Source organism: Artemia franciscana, unplaced genomic scaffold (genome assembly GCF_032884065.1).
Source record: "Artemia franciscana unplaced genomic scaffold, ASM3288406v1 PGA_scaffold_89, whole genome shotgun sequence".
Lineage (NCBI taxonomy): Eukaryota > Metazoa > Arthropoda > Branchiopoda > Anostraca > Artemiidae > Artemia > Artemia franciscana.
Window position 1 is genome coordinate 157,382 of NW_027062717.1, and position 19,657 is coordinate 177,038.

The 19,657-nt window shown below is 34.2% G+C and overlaps 1 protein-coding gene and 1 long non-coding RNA gene across 3 annotated transcripts in view; one reads left to right on the plus strand and one right to left on the minus strand.

Annotated features, from left to right (window-relative positions):
• The window catches only part of LOC136042236 (cuticlin-4-like), a 67,028-nt gene that overhangs the window by 41,741 nt on the left and 5,630 nt on the right, over window positions 1–19,657 (plus strand). For both annotated transcript variants that reach the window (XM_065727173.1, XM_065727174.1), the window contains 5 exons: window positions 4,268–4,408; window positions 10,123–10,538; window positions 12,606–12,782; window positions 14,686–14,934; window positions 19,288–19,446. In XM_065727173.1, the coding sequence (XP_065583245.1) occupies window positions 4,268–4,408; window positions 10,123–10,538; window positions 12,606–12,782; window positions 14,686–14,934; window positions 19,288–19,446 (1,142 nt within the window). The remainder of the gene's footprint in view (window positions 1–4,267; window positions 4,409–10,122; window positions 10,539–12,605; window positions 12,783–14,685; window positions 14,935–19,287; window positions 19,447–19,657) is intronic.
• LOC136042238 (uncharacterized) overlaps window positions 14,869–19,657 on the minus strand; it is an 18,541-nt gene continuing 13,752 nt past the window's right edge. Inside the window, exon 3 of the long non-coding RNA XR_010621206.1 lies at window positions 14,869–15,004. This is a non-coding gene — a long non-coding RNA (uncharacterized LOC136042238). The remainder of the gene's footprint in view (window positions 15,005–19,657) is intronic.

The following is a 19,657-nucleotide window of genomic DNA, read 5'->3' on the forward strand; positions in this document are numbered from 1 at the left end:
CTTTCTCTATTAACCGCAAGCCTTTTGGAATTAACTCTTTGAGCAGCTTCCTTGGCTGTTTCTTCTGCCATTTTAGGATTTATACTAAAATTTCTCTTTGAATTAACTCTTTGAGCAGCTTCCTCGGTACGCTTTCTTTTGGTAATTTCTCTTTGAGACGCAAGCCTGTTTTTCACGCTGTTCTTGTGATTTCTCGGCACGCTCTCTTTTCTTCCTTTCTCTATTAACCGCAAGCCTTTTGGCAATAACTGTTTGAGCAGCTTTCTCGGCTGTTTGTTCTGCCATTGTAAGATTTATACTAAAATTTCTCTTTGAATCCACTTACAATGACGTCATATGTGGGCAAACAAAACTTGGTCAAAAACACACAAACTTACAACTTATTTATATATATATATATATATATATATATACTAGCTGTTGGGGTGGCGCTTCGCGCCACCCCAACACCTAGTTGGTGGGGGCGCTATGCGCCCCCCCCCCAAGCCCCCCCGCGCGTAAGTCGTTACGTGCCATATTAGTTACGCGCCATATTAGTTACGCGCCATTGTAGTTGTGCGCCATTGCTACGCGCCATTGTAGTATGTTTTTAACTAACGCGCCACCCCAACAGCTGGTGGGAGCGCTTCGCCCCCCCCAAGCCCTGCCACGCGCGTAAGTCGGTACGCGCCATTGTAGCTGTGTCCCTGTGTCCCACCTGTGAATATATATATATATATATATATATATATATATATATATATATATGTGTGTGTATATATATATATATATATATATATATATATACATGTATATATATATATATATATATATATACATGTATATATATATATATATATATATATATATATATATATATATATATATATATATATATATATGTGTGTGTATATATTTATTTATATATATATATATATATATATATATATATATATATATATTATATGTTTTTAACTACGTAAAACTTGCGAATATACAACATTCTTCGCTGTCCCATTGTCTGTGCATATAAATAGATTGTCAGGTTTACCGACTCTTGGACATGCAACATATAATTGTCCTTGGGAAAAACAATCCGTAGTCAGGTCTATACCTCATGATTCTAATGATTGCCCTTGAGCTTTGTTGAAGGTGATTGCTAATCGAACATTCTCTGTGTCCCCGTCGTCATTTATATATCCCCCTGTGCCCCCCGGCGCCCCTGTTGTAGTTGTGTCCCTGTGTCCCTTTATTTTATTTATTTTTTTATTTTTTTTTGTATAGTAAACCTCAATATGTTGGGTGTCTGTTAAAGGTTTTCGAATTACTTTAATCTATTGTCAAAATATATTGAAATATTTGTGCAATTCCCAGTTCTTTTACATTTTAAACAATCTAATAAAATTGAAAGAGCCTCAATTTTTTGAATAAGTTTTTTCATTTTTTACTTCGTATCTTTTTTAGTCTTTTTTAGTTTTTTTTCTTTCTTTTTCTTTAGTTTTTGTCGTTTTCAGGTTGTTCTTGTGATTCCTCGACACACCTTCTTTTTTTACTTTTTCTTTCAGCAGTAAGTCTGGTTTCACGTTGCTCTGGTAGTTCCTCGACACGCCTTCGTTGACGTAAATTGCACATTCCTATTCTGGCCCTTTCTCTTTGAACCGCAAGCCTAGTTTTGCTTTTTGGTAACATTCTATCTTTTTCAATGTTTTTAAATTTGTCTATGTTCATTCCAACATTGACAGTTGAAAAAATCTTTACGTGCCAAGCTGCTGCAACCGTTCTTTAGACTCTTCGAGAAGGACAACGTCGTCCGTGAAGTCCAGATCGAGCATTTGCTTGTTGCTTACTTTTACCCCGTAGCCCGATGCGAATCTCAGGGCATAATCCATTATAATTATAAAGAGCATGGGGGAAAGTACACATCCTTGACGAACACCAGACATGATCTTGAAAAATCTGGTTGTACCGTTTTTGGTCTTTACGCAACATTCCGATTCTTCATAAAGCGCTATAATCATATCTACTATTTTCTCAGGAATTACGTAGTATTTCAAAACTCTCCACAAGCAATCCCTTTCAACTGAGTCAAATGCCTTTTCAAAGTCAATGAATAGGAGGTAGAGCTTCTTGTTCCATTCTTTTGATCCTTCGACAAGCATTCTCTGTACAAATATTAGATCAGAACAGGATCTCCCAGTTCTGAAACCATGCTGCTCTTCTCGTAGAGTTGCGTCTAGTGCTTTCCGCAGACGCTGCAAAATGACGGAGGCTAATAGTTTGGATGAGACAGGGAGAAGATTGATGCCTCTCCAGTTATGGTGGTTCATCAAGTCTCCCTTTTTGAAGAGTTTGACTATAATGCTTCTGCTCCAATCTCTTGGGACCATCCCTAAGGTCTATATTCTGGTGAAGAGAGAAACCCAAATGGATATGCAGGTACTAATTGAGTACTTCAGCATTTCTGCTGAAATGCCATCAATACCCGGGGCTCGTCCATTTTTTAACTTCTTTGCTGCATGCATGATCTCCTCAGCACTCGGAGGATCTGTATTGATGTTTAAATACATAAAAGGGATATCAGGTACGTTTGCTTGGTCACAAGTTCTTGGTCTGTTCAGAAGTTTTTCGAAATGGAAAGCCCATATCTCGTCAATTTTTTCTGGATCAGATATAATTGATCCATTTTCGTCCTTGACAAGGGTGATTCGGCTGCTTTGTTTTCCTACCATCTCATTTGTCAATCGGTAGACAGTCTTGGAGTCCCCATTCCTAGCAGCTTCTTCAGCTAAAGCTGCTTTCTTTTCAAGGAACTGTCTCTTGTCCTTTCTTGCACTCTTTTTTACCTCTTTATCTTTTTCTTTCTATAAATGTTTTTTTGCCAGCTCTAAACACCTTGTAGTATCTATGAGCATGGCTTGCTTGAGTGCCTTTCGTTCGTCAATCAGTTTCCATGTTATGTCAGAGATTCACCTTTCCTTTGGTTTCTCTCGGAAACCTAGCTTTTTTGCGGCAATCGTCGTGTATGCACTTTTTATTTTCTCCCATTTCTCTTCGACGCTTTCTGAGTCATTTGCCTCAACAGCCAAGGCATCAAATTTGTTCCATAAACAGATACAGAAATATCTGCGGATTTTTTGATCCTGTAGCTTGTCCGTGTCGTACAGTTTCTTCAGATCTTGCTGTGTCTTTTTTTGGGTACGTAGTTTGATCTGTATGTGGGCGATCATGAGCATGTGATCCGACTGAGCGTCTGCCCTCTATACCCACGCACGTCTAACAGGCTTGTACGCCACCTTCTGGTGATCAGGAAATGGTCAATCTGGTTTCGCGTTGAACCGTCTGGAGATGTTCATGTGTACTTGTGCACATTTTATGCTCAAAAAGTGTCCCACCAACGACAAGGTCATTACTTAGCGCGAAGTCTACTAGTAATGCACCATTTTCGTTAATCTGGCCAAGTTTCCGTTGCTCGACGTTTCCGTTGCTGGGGCTTTTTTACAGGGACAGGTAGCAAACCTGCCGCCCAGCCCTCCTCCTTCATCCTGGCTTGGGACAGGCTGGCATTATCCATGACAATGACAAGCTATTATTATATATATATATATATATATAACATATATATATATATATATATATATATATATATATATATATATATATATATATATATATATATATATGTATATATATATATATATATATATATATATATATATATATATACATATATATATATTATATATATATATATATATATATATATATATATATATATATATATATATACATATATATATATTATATATATATATATATATATATATATATATATATATATATATATATATATATATATATATACATATATATATATATATATATATATATATATATATATAAAATATATATATATATATATTATATATATATATATATATATATATATATATATATATATATATATATATATATATATATGTTATATATATATATATAATAATAGCCTGTCATTGTCATGGATAATGCCAGCCTGTCCCAAGCCAGGATGAAGGAGGAGGGCTGGGCGGCAGGTTTGCTACCTGTCCCTGTAAAAAAGCCCCAGCAACGGAAACCCCAGCAAATATATATATATGTTTGTGGAACTAATGAATCTCCAATCGTCATAGATACGAAAACCTACTTTTGGCTTAAAAGCATGAATGCACTTTTTTTAGACGCATTTTATTTTAGACTAGTGTTTTTGCATTGATAGACTACTTGACATTCTAACCATGACTTTTAATTCCAGTTCCCTGTCCAGAATCGGACAGGCCCTTTGAGTGTGGAGCGTTTGGAGCAGAACCAATAAAATGTTTACTAGAATCATGGATATGTGATGGGGATGCCGACTGCCCAGATGAAAGGGACGAAAGTCCAGAGCTGTGTCAAGGTTTGTTTTTTGGCAATATTTTGACCAATTACTTTGAAGATTCAAAGCCTTTGGGACTTGGTCCATGGCTGATTCTTGCAACTGAAGGTAGCTTTACGCAACTTAAAAAAATATATTTTCTCCAGATTCTGTTCTGGTCTTCTACGTTTACGACCGTAGTACGGTTCAAACTATAGCCTATCCGCTTGTCAGCGAGCTATGAGCTGCTCAATAATGAAGCATGGGGGATGGAGTTTTGATGAAACTTTGGGATGGACGATTGACTACTGGTTAGGCATGTGATTTAGAATAGAGATAAACTCTTTGAGTTTTATTCCTATCAGGGTTGAGGAAAGAAAGGAAAATAGACTAAAGTATTTTTTTATCCAATCCGTGGCTTCAGTGATCTTTCTAGCATGTATTCTAAACCAGTCATTTTCATTTTTAATTCCTCTTGCTTTTGTCACTTGTTGTCCTAATTCCGTCCATTTACATTTTCAATTTTTGTTTATTTTGCCGGATCCCTCTTATATATAAGTCTTTGAATTTACCAAGGGAAAATACCCCTCAAAATGTAGAATAAGCTCGATGAAAATTACCCCATGAAATTCAGCATATCAACCAGTTCGTGGTAACGAACTGTAAGGAGTGACCCGGCTCAATAGTAACTGAAACTCTAAAAAAACGGAATTTTTATACTAATAGATACATCAAAAGAATTAGTTTTTTATGATGATTTCAAAATATGTAGGTTTCATTAAATTTTGCTCTACCCATTAAAAGCTATGACCCCGATAATTTATTTTTTTTGAAAAAAAGGGTTAAACATCCCCTAAAAGTCGCAGAATCTTAATGAAAATCACGCTCTCAGATTCAGCGTATCAGAAAATCCTACTTTAGAGGTTTCAAGCTCCTATCGGCAAAAATGTTTTTTTTGTTTTTTTTTTTTCTCAGAGGTGACCATATCGACCCAGTGATCCTAGAATGTTGCGCAGTGTAAAATTTGACGAAATCGTGAAAATTTACTAACGGAAAATTCACTTTTCATAACAATGTAGCGTATTTTTCCCCTTTTTAAAGTTTGATTTATTTTGTTTAAATGACAGAATTCACAATTTTATTAGAAAAAGTCAATTTTCCTCTATCTAATCCCGCCATATCTATTTATTACACGATAAGATCTACCTCAATATTTTGGAGTCCTGTCAGTCTAGAGCCCTTTTAGTTTAGAGCTCTTTGTCAATATTTCCGCTTCGCTTCTATCCATCCTAAAATATTCAAATAAAGACTAAAATCGTCGAAAAAATATGAACTTCAATAAAGATGCATGTAGGTATGCACCTCAAAACAAGCATATGAGTCGGGATACCTAAAAAATAAATAATTATGTGTTTTTTATTTTTGTAGTTGATAGGTATAAATTGGTGATTTAAATTCTTAGAGTTTCAAGCTTTGGCAAATTTTTAATTAAAAGTATTTTAATCTTGAAATTATCATATAATCAATTGAATTTTTAAAATTTAGATATGTCAGCTGAGCACAAAAATAAAAGTTTGAAATTCGGCTCAAATTTAGCATTAAGTTAAAGAATTGTCCTGTAAATTATTTATTAATATTTTTTATAACTACAACTCCTATCATTCAAGGGGATGGCACTGTGAGCGCTATGAAATAGCTGACCCTTGTCATCCCAGTTTTTAGTTTTTACTAACACCCTCAACGCCCCGCTCTTTACGCTAAAGTTTGACTCTTTTTCTCAAAGCTTCTTTTTAAAACAGTAAAAAACTTTAGCGTAAAGAGTTGGGCGTTGAGGAGGGAGCAGCCCCTTTTGTATACGAAGTAATTTCTGTTCGTTTCAAGTTTCAATGTCGCTCCTTACTTTCAGTTAAAAAACTTATTATTATTTTTTTATTTAATTTCTGAACGTTTTTGAATTAATGCATGTTTTGATTTTGGCTCTCCGCACATGAATAATTAAAGCGAAATTTGCATATTAATTTTTTTTCTGGCTAAATGGCTTTTTCTTAGTTTTGATAGGACGAATTTGAGAAAAAAAGGAGCAGGGGAGTAGGCCTAGATAACCTCCAATTTTTTGGTTACTTAAAAGGCAACTAGAACTTTTAGTTTTTTACGAACGTTTTCATCAATATAAATATATACTTAAATTACGTAATGAACTACTATATTCGTCAGTCTTTACACTAAAGCTTAAGTTTTGTCCCAATTCCTTAAGAATAACTCCTGAATCACAAAAGCTGTAGAATAAATAGTTAAAAATTAAAAAAAAAATTACTTTAGCGTAATGAGCGAGCTATTAGAAGGAGGCTAACCCCTCATATGCGTAATAATTTCTGTTCGTTTTAAATTTTAATGCCACTCCTTACTTTCAGTTGAATAGACTTTTTCCCCCAGGACAAATTCCTCCATGAAAAGTTCCTCCGCATAAACCCCTTCCCTCAATCTCTCCTCCTCCAACCAAAAATCCCCTGACAGCGTCTGTACACTTCCCAATGACCATTACTATATGTAAACACTGGACAAAGTTTGTAACTCGCAGCCCTTCCCACGGGGACTCATGGGGATAAAGTCGTCCTCAAAGACATAGTTACTAGGCTTTTCAACTATGCTGAATAAAATGGCTATCTCAGAATTTTGGTCCAGTGACTTCGGGAAACAAATGAGCGCAGAAGGGGGCCTAGATACCCTCCAATCTTTTGGCCGCTTAAGAAGGGCACTAGAACTTGTAATTTTTGTTAGAATGAGCCCTCTCGGGACATTCTAGGACCACTGGGTCGACACGATCACCTCTGGGAAAAAAAACAAAAAAAAACACAAATAAACACGCATCTGTGATCTGTCTTGTGGCAAAAATACAAAATTCCACGTTTTTGTAGATAAGAGCTTGAAACTTCTACTGTTGGGCTCTCTAACACGTTGAATCTGATGGTATGATTTTCTTTAATATTCTATGGCTTTTAAGGGGTGTTTCTGCCTATTTTCTAAAATAAGGCAAATTTTCTCAGGCTCGTAACTTTTGATGGGTAAAAATACACTTGATGAAATTAATATATTTAAAATCAGCAATAAAATGTGATTTGTTGTATCAAAATTTAGTTTTTTTTAGAATTTCGGTTACTATTGAGTCGGGTCACTACAGTTCGTTACTTCGAACTGTTAGATTTTTCGAAAAAGTAATTCATAATAAAAGCAAACTTTTTCACCTAGTTCAATTTCACAAAGGAAATCCCATAATGCTACAGTTCTAAGCTGAGCAATCATACAGGATTGGTTCGATTTTGTTAGTTAACAACTGATTAACATACTTTTTAATAAGAGAATGGAATTGTTAATTGGATTCAAGCTTGTTCGGTTCTTTGGATCCTAAGTCTGTTTTTCGTTTGACATTAACTCAGTTAAAGAATCATAGTTGTTCATATAATGTTTTTTTTTTGCTGGTTTGATAAAGGCGAGCCTAGTAATAAAGCAAGAAGACAAAAAAAAAGATGAAAAAAACAAAACAAAAAAAAACCTGCGGTGGATGTCTTTGGGTCAAGTTTAAAATGTACGTGTGTACCATTTATTCTCTTTTTTCATTTTACTCATTTATTGTTAGCTATAAGGTCTTGGATTGTGAGGCATGTGTTTGCTTTTATTATGAATTACTTTTATTATGGGTTAGCCTCCTTCTAATAGCTCGCTCATTACGCTAAAGTAATTTTTTTTTTTAATTTTTAACTATTTATTCTACAGCTTTTGTGATTCAGGAGTTATTCTTAGGGAATTGGGACAAAACTTAAGCTTTAGTGTAAAGACTGACGAATATAGAAGTTCATTACGTAATTTAAGTATATATTTATATTGATGAAAACGTTCGTAAAAAACTAAAAGTTCTAGTTGCCTTTTAAGTAACCAAAAAATTGGAGGTTATCTAGGCCTACTCCCCTGCTCCTTTTTTTCTCAAATTCGTCCTATCAAAACTAAGAAAAAGCCATTTAGCCAGAAAACAAATTAATATGCAAATTTCGCTTTAATTATTCATGTGCGGAGAGCCAAAATCAAAACATGCATTAATATGCTGTTGAAAGGGTTTCCACTTTGTAAGTATAATCGATTAAGGTAAATAATTAGTCAGCACCAAACTTGGAGTTACAAGTGTTACTACGAGCTGCATGCTTTTTGCAATAATTCTTATCTTATCTCATAAACTGCACTAACAGGACGTTATAATTGCTCATTTGAAATCGTTTCTGGTCTAGTGTCAGCAAACGTGGCACTCAACGCGCGGATAGTTTCCTCATGCTTAAATCTTGTTTGATATGTGACAAACACGTTCTTTGAAAATTTTATAGCTTCAGCTATATTGATCACTTTAATTCTGCGGCCGTCAGTTTTCGGACATCCCGAATGTTCATTAGCCAAGTTTATGGCCAATGGCCATATTTAAATTAGCCTTATGGCCAAGTTTAAATTTAGCTTCCCAAAATTCCACTGCGGCTAACGACGAAGTTGATATTTGATTTGTGTAGGCGTATCACCTTTCATAAACCAATATTATATGACATCTTGATACCCGATTTCAATCATTTTGACAAAATTTCTTACATCAGCCTACTCAAACGACTTCCAAAAAACAACTATACGTCTAAAATGGCTAAAACTCATCGCATGACCACCTGTTAAAAGATGCATAACTATATTCCTTGACTTTTATTGACGAAGTCAGAAACTTTTCAGAGCGTCCTCGTATAAAAAATGCGAGAGACTAAACGAAGTGTCGAAAGAACCATATTTCGAAAGAAGGATAGGGACGGTGTTTCAACTTTTCTTTTCAAACAATCTGAAAAACCTCGGTGATTTTCGATATAAAATCAGTAGATGGCTCTCAGGTTTCGGTAGAATTTTCAGTAGGATTGCTTTTCATTTTTTGTTATGTTTTCGGAGGTGTTTGAGCGACCATATTCTAAAAACTCAGAGAGCGATTCCGGAAATTTCGTCCATCAATTTTTGTCAAAGTTGACTCTGTTTCAAAGGGGAACTTCGGAAGCAGAAGCTCGAAAAAATAATGAAATGTATTTAATTTTGAAACTAAGTGTAGTCGTATTTCGTTCATTTTAAACCTGCTTCCGGGGATTCAGAGTTTTCTGTAGATTTTCGGTTGTTTCGGGATCTTTTTTGTCGGGAGACGAATAGGGAATTCGGTTGATCTTACGAAAAATTGGTAGAAGTGGAAACACTGGATAGGGACCCTATGATATCCTATTTTCGTGCGAGCATGCCAGCTTGCATCATCGCTATCCTAAAGAAATACCAGCAGTAAACTCTTAACCAGAGTAATTCCTTTGTCAGACAAAAAATAAATCTTGCTGATTAATTACCGGAGAGCATGTTCCTTTGTGATGGTTATCTATAGAAGTAGCATTGATCGCTTAAAAATGTTAGCGTCAACCAGTCTCAGTTTTATTATTTACCAATAAGACTATCAAGACTCTCTTGGGCTACTAGCTATCAAATTCTCTATCCATTTTACTTGTTTACTTATTTAATTTTACTTATTTAATTTTTGCATTATGTTGTATATAAATTAACGGACAAATCATTTCATATGTATGTTTTACTTGAAAACATAATGTGCTGAAACATAAACTCGTCATATTGTACACAATACGTGGATACAAGCATAAACTTATAACATTATATTTATTGTTTTATGGATAAAGTCAATCAATTTGTTTCAGATGTTGGGGCGCGATTCCTGCGTACCGGATGGTATAGATGGTATAACTACGTATCAATGGCTAACTACGTTCCACCAACAAATACAAGACCAACATTTGCCCCGGCCACATTTGCTCCAGTGACACGGCCTATACAACCAGCCGCCCCATTAATCCCAGCCCCGCGTCCTCCTCAAGTGCAGCCACTCCAATCAGCATTACCAACTTTGCCAGCTACCAACCCTGTAGCCTTGCCTGCTATCAATAGACCTGTAATTCAGCCAATTAACACAGATCCAAATAACATGTTGCTTATGCCCCTTCAGCCGACTGGTCCTATGCCAACAATATCGAATCTAGACGTCCAGTGTGGAAAAGAAAGCATGGTTGTCACTGTTGTTTTCACTCAAGTTTTCTCAGGAGTCATCTATGCTAAAGTAAGTTTTGTGCCCCACATAGACGTATTCATTTATAACAGGTTAAAGAATGAAAAGGTCATAGTGTTTTCGAATGTCTCTAGCAATGTCTTCCATGCCACCAAAGGCATTTAAAGCGGGAAAATCTGATTGTTTAGGCATATTTATCTATTACGCCAGTTTATGGGGGCCAAGTCCTAAAAAGCGAGGGGGGGGTGCAAGCATTTTTTAGGATTCTCACATGAAAATATAAATAAAAAATTTTGGGGGGATTAATTTTTTGATGAAACTACCCCAAAAAAATATTGTCCAAGATCTACTTGGACAAAGAGATGCAGAGAAATTACCTTCCGCTCCAAACTAACGCTCCCGTCAATATTGGTGCCACTATTCTTGTTTGAAGCCTGGTTGCTGCTTAGCTGGTCCTGTATTGTTATTTTTCTACATCATGTAGAAGCTAATCAAGCAATAAATCTGTGATGCCTGAGTGACATTATCAGGCCTTTTATTTCAGCCGGTGTTTCAGAAAAGAAAACTCAAAACTCTCTGGTAAACTCCTGAAATTCCTTAGTAAAAGCAACGGCGTATTTTGCTATGGGGTGTAGAGGGGAAACTGCCGCGTTCAGATCCCAGTTCCTCCCCCAGTTGAAATTTAGTTTCTGCAAAAAATCTTGTCAAAACTAAATTCAGTCTGCATAATTCAAGCATCCAGAGAAACAGGTCAGTTTTCTTTAGTATATATTTGCCCATATGGTACTTTATGGTTCATTTTGCATTTTTTACTTTCTTTTTCACTTGATTTGGGAAAATTAGTTTCAACTTTACCCCCCCCCCCCCCCCGCCGTAAGTATGTTGACAAAATTAAACCAGTGAGTAAAAGAAAGGTGAGTGAAAGTCATTGGTTTGCGTCTTGGATGTATTTTCTTATGAATTCAATCACAGTATCTTCTAGGCGTTATGGTTTTCAAATAACTCTATCTTTTCAAAACAGATTGGTTCTTCTGGTTCTTTCGTGTTCAAACCAGATTAATACGGATTTTATTCCAGTAAACGAATAAAGAGTGTTTCAGCAACAATATTCCTTTAAGTTTATCTTAAAAAAGCCGTCAAAAACCGGTTTTGGTTCAATTATTGTCTCCAATTTTATTTGGTTCCAAATGTTCTTAAAGTTTATATTTTCCCAAATGAGTTATGTATTGTTTACTCGGCTACAGGAATAGTTACAAATCTGGCCGTTTGATATCTATATTTTTTCGTCATATATTGGATTACTATTATATCTTTTTTTTAAACCATCTATTTCTTAATAACAGTAAAAATAAAGAAAATGAACAAATGTAGTTTACAGCTTTATGTTTGCCATTTGATTTACTACAGCCAAAATTTGGTATGTAGTATAAGGCCGTATCCAGATGGTGGAGGGATCTACGGGGCTGTTACAAAACGTAACAAAATGCACAAAATAAAATTATAGAGAATTTTCATTTTTTTTTACTGTACGCCCCCCCCCCCCCGAATAGATATCCTGGCGCGCTCTTTAGTACAGTTATTGTAGATTTCGGGCTATGGGATACATTTGAGCCATCTTTTAGGACGGATAACCTACTATGTACTAAGACCCAAGAGCAGAAGAGAATACTTTTTTTCAATACTGTGGTAAGAAGTATGCTTAAAAGTAATTTGTTTATGTCTGTGACGTATCTTGTAATCCAATCTTATAATTTCTTGGTGTATGTTAAAAAGGAAAGACAAATCACTCCGCCCTTTCAAAACCTAATAGGCCTACTTGTGATCTGGTTTGAATTTTTAGTCCTGGATAAAGAACGAAAGGGTTCCGAATAACGAGATTTTTGAAAGAAATCTCTCTGTTTCTCTTTGCTAAGAACTAAAAATCTTCCTTTAAAAATTCCCATAATTTTTGGTTTTCAAGAAGCACATTAGATAGAAGTACTCCTTGATGGCTGCCATAGTCTACAGCTAGAAGCTTCAGCTGGCTACCAGAGGGCCGGGGGATTCGATGTGTGTACACAACCTTTTCTCTAACTTTTCCCTTTTACTAATATTGCAACTTGTATTTTTCTATTTCAGGGTTTCCACACAAGAAAAGAGTGCACGTTTGTCCAGTTGAATAGCGGTCAGGCAAGTTACACTTTTACCCTGGTGCTTGACCAATGTGGTACTCAGTTCATTGACGAGCTTGGATCTGGTGGGCAAGCTTACCTTGAAAACACAATTATCATTCAAATGCAAGAAGAAATCCAAGAAGTAAGATTTAGTAATTTTTGGTCAATTGTGTATAATTTATATTATCTATTGCCATCTTGGTCTTTTCTTGGCTTTATTGTTTCATGTCTTTTCCACAGCAATCATATATATGAAAAGAAAAAACAATGATAGAAGGATTAAAAAATAAAGAAATAAATAAACTTAACATTTAGATTAGCCATATCACTAAGCATTTAAACTAAATGGTAGAACTTTAATTTGTAGTTTTAAACCAAAAATTAATAGAGGTTATCATATACTAATAACGTTATATGGGCTATACTTGAACTGATTATGCTATGAATAGAAGCTTTCTTTCCTATGTTGAAAGCTTTCTTTACGTTTAAGATCATTTTCTGTACTATTTATATTTTACAGTGACCTCTTACATATATTAAATAAAAAACTGTTTTAATTAATTTCTGTCCATTTTCAAGCATCAAATTCAATACCTTTTTTAATATAAGGGGGGCTGTCATCCCAATCAACTTCCAATGTTTAATTTCAATTTCTGATCAAAACTGAGTGTAAAAATACCTCCAAATTTTCAATAATTTTTTCTTAGAAATTCTTTTTGAGTCTTCACACTCGAGAAGACATCTAGCAACAGAAAATTGACAAAGAAATGTTCAATTCTTATATGGCTATATGTATGTAAAAATGTCTCACATGAGCCCTAGTCGTAACACCAATATTTCTTACAGGCGTAACCTAGGGGGGCGTAGATAAATATCATCCTAATAAACAAACTTCCCCCCCCCCTGGTGTCAAATTTTCGGGAAAATTAAAAAAGAATATAAACAGAAAAAGAGAGGGAAAAACAAAATTGAATACAAGAAGAGCTCTAATCAATAAAAACAGTCAAAAGGCTCGTTCTCAATTAAGTAGACAAGTACAAAGTAGATGCTGGTGTATTATTTGGATATAAGAAGTATATAATTTTGTGAGCTCCTTTTGCTCTAATGTATGCAAATTCGTGTACATATCCCTGTGCACAAAAGTTGTCTTAAGAAACTTGACTTTAAATATTGAAAGAATGTTCTTCTATGAAAACAGTACATCATTAGTGGGACGTCAGTCTACTGCACATTGAAAATGTCCTCTATCGCTGTGCTACGCTGCCACCCCCACAGTCTTAAACTTTTGATTAAAGGCACTCAACCAGTCTCCTCATAAAAAAATTGATTTTAATGTTGCTTTGAGAATTTACTATGGCCGTCTAGCCCCATGATTCCCAATGTTGGGCGCATACCCAATCGGTTATGCATGATAATATACTGAAGGGTCATGGGAAGGATGTGCGACCTTCAGTTGACTATGCTTTAGAGCCTTAATTTTGAATAAAAATTCATGTGAATAGCATTACATTGAAATACATTCAGAAAGCAAAAAAGATACATGATAGTATTGCAATGACGTCGTATATTGTATAAAAGGTGTTGTATACAGTCAATATTTTCAATTAGTGTACAATATACCTATAAGACTACCCCCCCCCCCCTCTCCCCTCCCCCCCCCAAAAAAAAATAAAAAGTTAATGGCCTTTTAAGCTTCCTTCAGGCCAGCAATGTAACATTTTTTGCATTAAAATTTAGTTACCACGAGGGAGGCAGCAGGATTTTAGAAACACCTAGGTAGGCCAAAAATCTGTTGAGAACTGCTGGTCTAGTGCATACGAGACTAAGAGTTTGAGTCTCCGTGAGGGTAGATTTTTACAGGATAGTTTCATTGTTTCTATCACGGTCTCAGCCTGAAATGTAAATTTTATTAAATTTCAGACTTCGGTTATGCTTCTGTAGTGCTAGTCCTTAAGTATCTTTCTTACAATTTTCTTTTTGTTGAAAAACATATCTTCTATGTTAAATTTGTGTATAGTTACTTTAGATAGATAATTCAATTCTAGGTCTGGGACATATCAAGACAAATCCGTTGTCTCTGGGAAGGCCAGCTCGACAAAACTGTCTCAGCCCTATTTGGTGTCGATGAGCTTGACTCTCAAATCGTTTCGTTCAGTGGTGACACTGTTAATGCCTTTATGGACATCCAAATTGGTAAAGGTCCATTGGCTCCATCAACTAACGGCCTTGTGCGCATTGGCGAAACTATGACCATGGTAATATCGGTCATCGGTGATCCAGGCTTCGATATTCACGTAAGTAACTGTTCTACTTTTTTTCAGAAGTGCTTTTGTTCAGAAAGTAGATCCGCGATAGGAGCAGGTCCTGAAACACAAGCTTTCTATTATTCATTATTATCGGTTGTAAAAAGGAAAGGAAGAAGAAAAGCCGATCATAAATGCTTTCAAAAGTAAAATATACCATTTGAATAACTGAAATTCGGATTAATTTTGCTGTTAAAATAGCTCATTTTACAAAGTAGAAAAACACTAATATTGTCTGGAATCTATATGAAAATCAACTTTGACACAAAACACTCTAGAGAAAGGAGAGTGGTTTCAGTCCCATGAAGTCTAGGCTGTCATGGTCGTGATATCTATCAATACTTATCAGTGTTTTGACATGCCTTCTCTATGCTGGCGGATATATGTATATTTTCAGCATATATGAAAAAGGCCACTAAACACGATTGTTGTAAGTTTCTCGTATCAGACATACAATAAAAGCATGTCTTCTATTTATATTTTACGACACAACAACTAGTAAAATCATATTGACTCTTGTCTAGGCCTCTTATTAATAGGCAACATATTTCATATAATTTTTCTGCTTCGCTTTTTAAAAGAGATACTCTGAATAAATACTTCTAACTAAAAGTCCGGTATCTTCTCTTTAAACTATGTAGAATCAGGGATATAATATCTTGAAAATTTAATAAGGGCCTAACATGCTTATTGAAATAACTAATTTTGCAAATTCTTTTATTTACAAAAAAATACGACATATTTTTGAGAACTAGAAAAGTGCTGTGTCTCCGTCGATCCTTCGATTAGTGTAGAATAATGTTTGCCATCTAATAAGACAAATATTTTTTCTACATCCAGCTGCGTTTTATTTATAATTCTTTTTCACATTTTTTTTGTACATTTATCCTTTAGTGTTTTATATATATATCCTTTAGTATATATCCATTGTTTACCCTTGTTATTTATCCTTTGTATATCCTTTAAAATTTATCCTTTGTATATCCTTTAAAATTTATCCTTTAGCGTTTGCACAACTCTTATTATTTAATAAAACAGCCATTGATTTTGTAAATCTACTTTTGATAACTAGTGTGGAAGTATTCCAAAATTGCTTGTAAAAATTATTGCAATTGCTTTTTTCCTTCTCCATAATAAATCCTCTGTTGCAAAATCTAATTTTAACAACCCCTATGGGAGCGCTTTAAGCCTCATGTCTTTAAAAAAAGCACATAATCACAATTTACATTTGTTTTTTTTCTGATGCATCTATTCATGTTTGAACGTCTTTATTAGCAAGATATATGGCACCGTATGTGAATAGAAAATACTGAAAACCCAAGTCATACTGTAATGTTAGAGAAAGGTATTCTCAATGACTGGCATATTAAAATATACTTAATGAAGTGCATACAATACCTCAAGGATAAATTAACAATTCTTGTCAATCTAGTGAAGGTCAAAATTATGAATATGCTGTCGTTTATTTCACTATCACTTCATAAAAACAGAAATTAACATTTTGAACTTTAGTGATAAAGAAAACGTGACTAACGTCACTCCTGTTGATATATAGTAATATTTAAACACCTTTTAATTATCCATCATTTATTTCTAAAGAGTATTGTAAAAATAGTACCCACAAATTTAATTTGTCCTTCATTGGAAAGATGAATGACAAATTAGCTAATTCGGCATTATAGATGCTAGTTGGATCAAGTCCATAAAACAAGAAGTCGAGAAACTTTGAGAAAATATATCTTCCTACCATTTATTTCACTGTTACTTCACAGTTGAAAAAACAAACGAACATTAACATTAGTTATTAAGTGATGAAGAAAACATGACGAATACCCCTCCTTCTGATATTGTTGCTGTTGTTCATTCAGCTGTTGTTGCTGGTTGGGGTTTTACGCATTCGATCAATAGGTCATATGCGTTCGTATCACTGTTGTTCTGTGCCTTCTGTAATCACTAGCTTGCTTGGGTACCATTCAATTACTAGTTACTAATTTTTAACATGGTAGACATAGCAGCCAAATATTAATATTTCTCTCTGTTTGAAAGACTTGATATAAAAATTACTGTTCAGAGGCCAATTGGACCAAGTTCATAAACACAGCAAAAAAGCTTAGAAAAAGATTTGTTCCTTGTTTTAATTTGAATACAGTCAATAATTGTTGAAAAATGGTCTCTCGATAGCTTATGCGCTTAGGCTTGAAGATTGTTTCTAGGTTGAACTGTCTTACACAGAGAGCGTCGTAGAATGAACTTAGTTCAATTGTAATTAATTTAAATATTGGAGAATACCTTCTTGACTTTTAAATTAAAAGTAAACATGCTCCAACGTTAAATTTTAAAAATACTAAGATATGACTTGTAAGAATACTGTAAGAATTCCAAGCAAAAGTTATTCCGAAAATAAACATTTTTCAAGTATAAGACGGTAAATCTTGTGGAATGAAAAGTATGGGTTCAACTCAACTATCATTAATGATTATGAATTATTTGTTATTACCTTAGGCCAAAATGGAAGGTAATGACAAACTTTGCCCTTAAATTACTTATACCGTACATATAAAGGGCTAACACTACAACCTGTTCTGCACTTACACTTGAACAAATTGCCTATATTTTTTTTAAACAAAAATAATGGCAAATACTTAATGATCATTTATTATAATTTGTTTCAGTCTATGTTGTATCTAGGATTTCCGTTTGGGGAGGGGGGAGAGCATCAATATATTTTTCGTTTGGGGTGGGATGGGTGGTAAAATAATCTTTTGTTCCAGGGAGGGGTGGGGTAAGTTTTATTGTGTATTATTAGGACAAATTTACGAGTTTGGGCAATACTTCTTAGTTTTTTAGGAGAAATTGTTTGTTTACCTGGGTGTTTACGACCAATTTAAGAGTTAGCAAAATATTTTGGGGTTTAAATCAGTTACCTCCCCCTGAATGTGGCTCTGTCTTGAGAACAACCAATGTAACAAGGATAGGACTATCCATATTGGGTGTTGTGACTCAAAACCCAGACAGTTCTATTTGAAGAATTTTTGCCAAGTGTTTTACGTTGTCAACATTAATGTTTGCCAATTGATTTTTGCCAATTGATTTTACTGACTAATTGAAAGTTTTTACCGGCGTTTTGTAAGAGCTTAAATCTAATGCTAAGATGTTTTTATACATTGAGAACACCAGAAATAATCTGAAATTGTTAAGAAATCAGACATTTCTTTTTATCACTTTTTTTATTCTTTTGCTTTTGGTCCAGATTAAGCTTTTTTTTTTGTTTAATTATATTTAGTTAAACTTATAAACAGATTAAACAATAAAGCTTCTTAATTTTTGTCTCTATAATATAAATCTGATTTTTAGAATTCTCTCGTTTAAATTTTTTTATTTTATTTTAATTTTTAATCTTTGCTTTTAGAAAGATTGTTGAAAATATTTAAGGGTTTGTTTCCTTTTCGTTATTAAAAAAAAAAAAAAAAAAAAAAAAAAAAAAAAAAAAAAAAAGTAGTAAGCTCTAACGGAAATTGTTCAATTACAAGAAAATAGTTTCAAAAATTAAATACGGTCTAATAGATTCACTAATGTCAGTTTCATAATTATCTAAAACTATTGAAAATTGTCCAAAATTGAACTACAGTATTATAGGCTATTTTTGCATGAGAGCCAATTATTTATTTTCATTAAAAATGATAATCCACCAAGATAAGGTAGATATGTAGAAATAAGATTAATTTAAAATAGTTTTGTTCTGTATGTAACTGTGTTATATTTATTTTTATGTTACTGTTATTATAATACAATATTTTCCTCAAAAGATGATTCAAGTCCAGTAATAAATTTGCACAGGGCCTTCGGATCTTCAGTTTTGTATCATATTTAACCTTAGCTATGTCTTGATGTATTTTTTTTTTACTTTTATTGACTTATTTCTTATCTTCTATTATTTTCTTTTTACACATTCTTTTAATTTTTAAAGGGATCAAGGTATTATTTAACAGGGACAGGGGCCTCAAGGACTAAAACTCAGAAAATATTTGATGGGAAATGACACAATTTTCTATAATAAGGGTAAGAATATACCCCCCCCCCTAAAAATTAGGAATTTCGAAATGCCAAACCTGTTATTGATATCAATATCCTAATCCAAATAAGCAGGTTTATATTCCAAACCGTAAAACAAAGTAGACTTTACGGATAGATATGTTTTCGCCCGAATTTTCCAAAAAAGGTCGCTACACATTTTTTAAATTGACACAATTAATATCTCCACTCCATGGTTCTGCAGGTTGGAACTTTAAATTTACCCGTAAGGTGTTTAATAAGGTACAGTTGATAGACAAATTTCTTTTGCAGGTCCGTGACTGCATTGCTCACGATGGCAACCGCAACAACTCAGTCATACTTACTGACAACAATGGCTGTGTTTTGAAGAAGAAACTTATGGGACCCTGGCAAAAGACTAGACAGACTGGAAACGCTGAAGTCAATTTACTTGCCTTTGCCTTTTTCCAGGTAAGCTACATCAGCTTATCTTTCTAATTGGTATTTCGTATCTACAGTTTGTGGCTTATTATAGACTTGGCTGCACTGACCAGTGTTGCACTCCGGCAGCGCTGAGAATACTTGATTGTTCTCACTAGCCGTTAAACTACTTTCGACAAAATTTTGCATCAGAAATGGAAAATCAGAAATAAGAATACAAAATAAACAGAAATGTTTTGTT